At 62.1% G+C, this 3,467-nt stretch overlaps 1 protein-coding gene across 1 annotated transcript in view; it reads left to right on the top strand.

Moving 5' to 3' along the window:
* Positions 1-489, top strand: part of LIF (leukemia inhibitory factor) — a 10,245-nt gene extending 9,756 nt beyond the window's left edge. Inside the window, exon 2 of the mRNA XM_009276369.1 lies at positions 52-489. Within this exon, the coding sequence (XP_009274644.1) occupies positions 52-489 (438 nt within the window). The remainder of the gene's footprint in view (positions 1-51) is intronic.
* The last annotated feature ends 2,978 nt before the right edge of the window (positions 490-3,467 follow it).

Below are 3,467 nucleotides of genomic sequence, written 5' to 3'. Positions count from 1 at the left end.
GGCGGGGGGGGGGACAGGGGACATGGGGGTGACACTTGCCTCTCCCCCCAGCTGAAGTGCCAGGGAGAGCCGTTCAGCAGTGAGACCGACAAGCTCTGCAACCCCGGCGGCGTCTTCTTCCCCGCTTTCCGTGTCAACCGGACGAGCGAGAGGAAGGAGGTCATGGTGGCCATGTACAAGCTCTTCGCCTTCCTCAACGCCTCGCTGGGGAACATCACGCGCGACCAGGAGGAGCTCAACCCCACGGCCAAGGAGCTCCTCGAAAGGCTCCACAACACCACCAAGACCACCCGGGGCCTCATCTCCAACCTCACCTGCCTCCTCTGCAAGAACTACAATGTCTTCCAGGTGGATGTCAGCTACGGGGAGAGCTCCAAGGGCAAAAGCGCCTTCAAGAAGAAGCAGCAGGGCTGCCAGGTGCTCAGGAAGTACGTGCAGGTCATTGCCCAGGCGGCCCGCATCCTCCTACCTCACCTCAGCCCCCCGTGAGCGCCCGCCCCGGCTCCTCTGCCTCTCCCCCGCCAGCCGTCCCCTCACCGCTGCCTCCTGAACTCCTGCCTTCCTATTTATTACCCCGATCCTGTGCTGGTCCCATCCGCCCTCTGGTAATTTATTTGCCCCTTGGGGGGGTGAACGTTGCAGCCCGGTGTGTCCCAGGTGGAGCAGAGCTGGGGCCGGCATCCAGCGGGATGAGGCAGCACATCCCCGAGGTGATGCTGGGGCGCGGGCTGGTCCCGGGATGCGCCTCAGCCGTCCCCGTGCTCCCACGGGCTGCGGGGAGCTGCGGGTGCTGCGAGGAGCTGGCGACGGGGCTGGACTGTCCCCCATGGCCAGTCTCCTCCATCATGGAGAGCAACCTGACGGACATCCTCGAGCATCGTCCGAAAGCCTCCACTTCCCTGGGAAAAAGGATTGGGACGAAGGACGCCGGGATGCTGCGGCTGGTGGGGACATGGGGACGCAGGGACACGCTCCCCCTGCACATTTTGGAGCTGGGGCTCCCCCACAAGGAGCCGAACTGAGGGTACTGGGGGGGCTGCAGCGGCTGGGGCTGGGTCCTGCCATCTCGGACGAGGCCACCCGCTGGGGACAGAGCCGGCAGCTGCCCCACCGGGGACCATCGTCCCCCCCCCGCGCGGGCACGGCGGGGCGCAGGGGTCCCATCCCTCCCCTTCAGAAAAGTGCTTTTCCCATCGGAAGGGCTCTGAATGTACTAGCGGCCAAGGGCTGGGCTTCGCACGGCCGAACGCAGCCCCGGTGTGGGGATGCAGAGATGCGGGGACGGGCCCCAGGCCGGTGGCAGGAGGAGCTGGCTCGCTCCTGGCACCAGAGCGGGCTGTAAGGGTTATTTATTGCCTCGGTGGAAAGCCCAGCGTGCACTGAGTGCTCTGACCTGACTTTTAATAACGTTATTAATAATAATAATTAATAATAATTAATAATAATTAAAAAGTGCAAGTCTGACACCCAGTGAAACAAAAAAAATGAGGAAACCCCCTCTACTAGCTGGGCGTTAATCCCCCCAAGCCCCACGGCTTCACTCAGGGTTAACCGCACCGGGGCTGGGACAAAGCGGGGGCCGGGGCAGAGCTGGTTTCCTCCGCCACGCATGGCGCGGGCAGCTGCCAGCCGGGTGTTTCACCATGACGGGGAAGGGCAGTGCAGGGTGTGATCCTGCTGCGTGGGACACGAGCAACAGCGTTTCGGGGCTCTTCCGAGAGCTGGCTGCACCCCGTGGGCTGAAGAAGCCTTTCCCTTCTCCTGCCCTGGAGGAAGCCAGATCTTTGCATGAACGGGGAAACCGAGGCACGGGGAGGGTGCCTGACGGCACACAAGCACAGGACAAAGCCCCCGGGCCCCAGCGCCCCGTCCCTGCCTCTCCCCGGGCCAGCCGGGGCTGGGGGTACCGGGGGGGGGGTGTGGGTGTCGTTACCTCCCACATGAGGTTGTTGTTCTTGCACAGATCCACATGCTCCGGTTGTGGTAATATATATATAGAATTCTATTTAAATATTTATTTTTTTATACTTCTTTTCCCCCTTTTTTTAAATAAACCAACAGAAATGGACTGTATTCGGCTCCTCTTTGCTGGGTTCCCTTCGCGCTCACCCTCCAATACCTCTGCTTCTCACCTGAAACACCCTCGGGGCTGCCCCAAAAACCCCTCAAGCATCGCTGCTGTCTGGGGGGTCACCGTCCCCTGTCCCCTCTCCTTATTCTCCCTTCCCATCTCCTGTGGGATGGCTGATTGGTGTTGGTTGTTGGACTCGTGCGGAGGGGGGGGGGGGGGGGGGGGGGGGATGCTTAAATTGACACTCTCTGGCTGCCCAAAAGCACCAGGAGGCTGCGGGGACCATCACGGTGTGGGGAGCATCGTAGTGCAGGGAGCCACGCGCTGGCAATGCTGGCGGTGCCTGGGGGTACGGGGAAACGCCGAAGCCGGCTGGGAAGAGGCAGAGGGAGGTAAGTGAGTGCGTGCGGGGGGGGCGGGGGGGGGTGCAAATAAAATCACAGCCACTTCCCAGGCAGCCCTGGGAGAGGCTCAGCAAAGCTTCGCCAGGGCCAAGACCACCTAAGGCTCCACCAGTGCCCCGGTCCTCTGCGAGCGTCTCGCATGGGGCTGTATCGGTTAACAAGAGGCTGATTATACAGGAGACGTTGGAGCAGGATGATGAAATTTTCCTCCTCCTCCGGAGCCCTCGGGCCTCCGGCCAAACCTCCCAGGCATGAGACAGCAAGCGGATGAGCTAAGATCCTGTGTGATCATCTCTCGTGTCTCGGAGGAGCCCCGACCAAAAAAATCATCGCAAAAATTTATAAGTCCCCCCAAAAAACCCCTCTTTCCTTGCCCTGCCGGGTCACACTGCCTGGTTGTGTCCCCTGGTTCCTATAGGAGGTTTCACGGCATCAGTTTTCCCCCCCCAAAACGGCACCACTGCGGGCAGCCTCGTGCCACACCAGCGGTGACGGCAGGGGGAGCGGTGCCCAGCTCCAGCCCGGCCCCGGCTGCCCCTTCATGGCAGGGGATGAGCCCCAAAAAGGTGCCGGCTTCCCCGCCCCACAGTGGAGGCAGAGGCCGCGGTGGGTCTCCAGGCATGGTGTGGCTTTCTTCCATCATCCCACCCTGACTCCAGGGAAGGGACCCTGGGTGTCCCCTGTGCCACTGCCCCGGAGGGTGCCCAGGATCGCAGCCCATTTGCGGGGCCCATTTCTTGCCTGCACCGTGAGATGTCCTCAAACCAATACAACCCCCCCCCCCCCCCCAAAACACAGGAACGGGGCAGGGCACAGCAGCAGCCTCGGAGGGGAGAGCACGACCCGTGTCTGGGGACACCTGGGTGTCCCCACGACTATCGCTACCAGGCCAGCGTATGGCCAACATCTCATATGCTGGAAGTCCAGGGCTGGGCATCCAGGCTGAGCCTCTCTCCCCGCAAAAATCCATTTTTTTGTCCCCGGTCCCCGGG

The sequence above is a fragment of the Aptenodytes forsteri genome, unplaced genomic scaffold, assembly GCF_000699145.1.
Source record: "Aptenodytes forsteri isolate BGI_AS27 unplaced genomic scaffold, ASM69914v1 Scaffold129, whole genome shotgun sequence".
NCBI classification, from domain to species: Eukaryota; Metazoa; Chordata; class Aves; order Sphenisciformes; family Spheniscidae; genus Aptenodytes; species Aptenodytes forsteri.
This window is presented reverse-complemented; position numbering and strand designations above follow the sequence as displayed.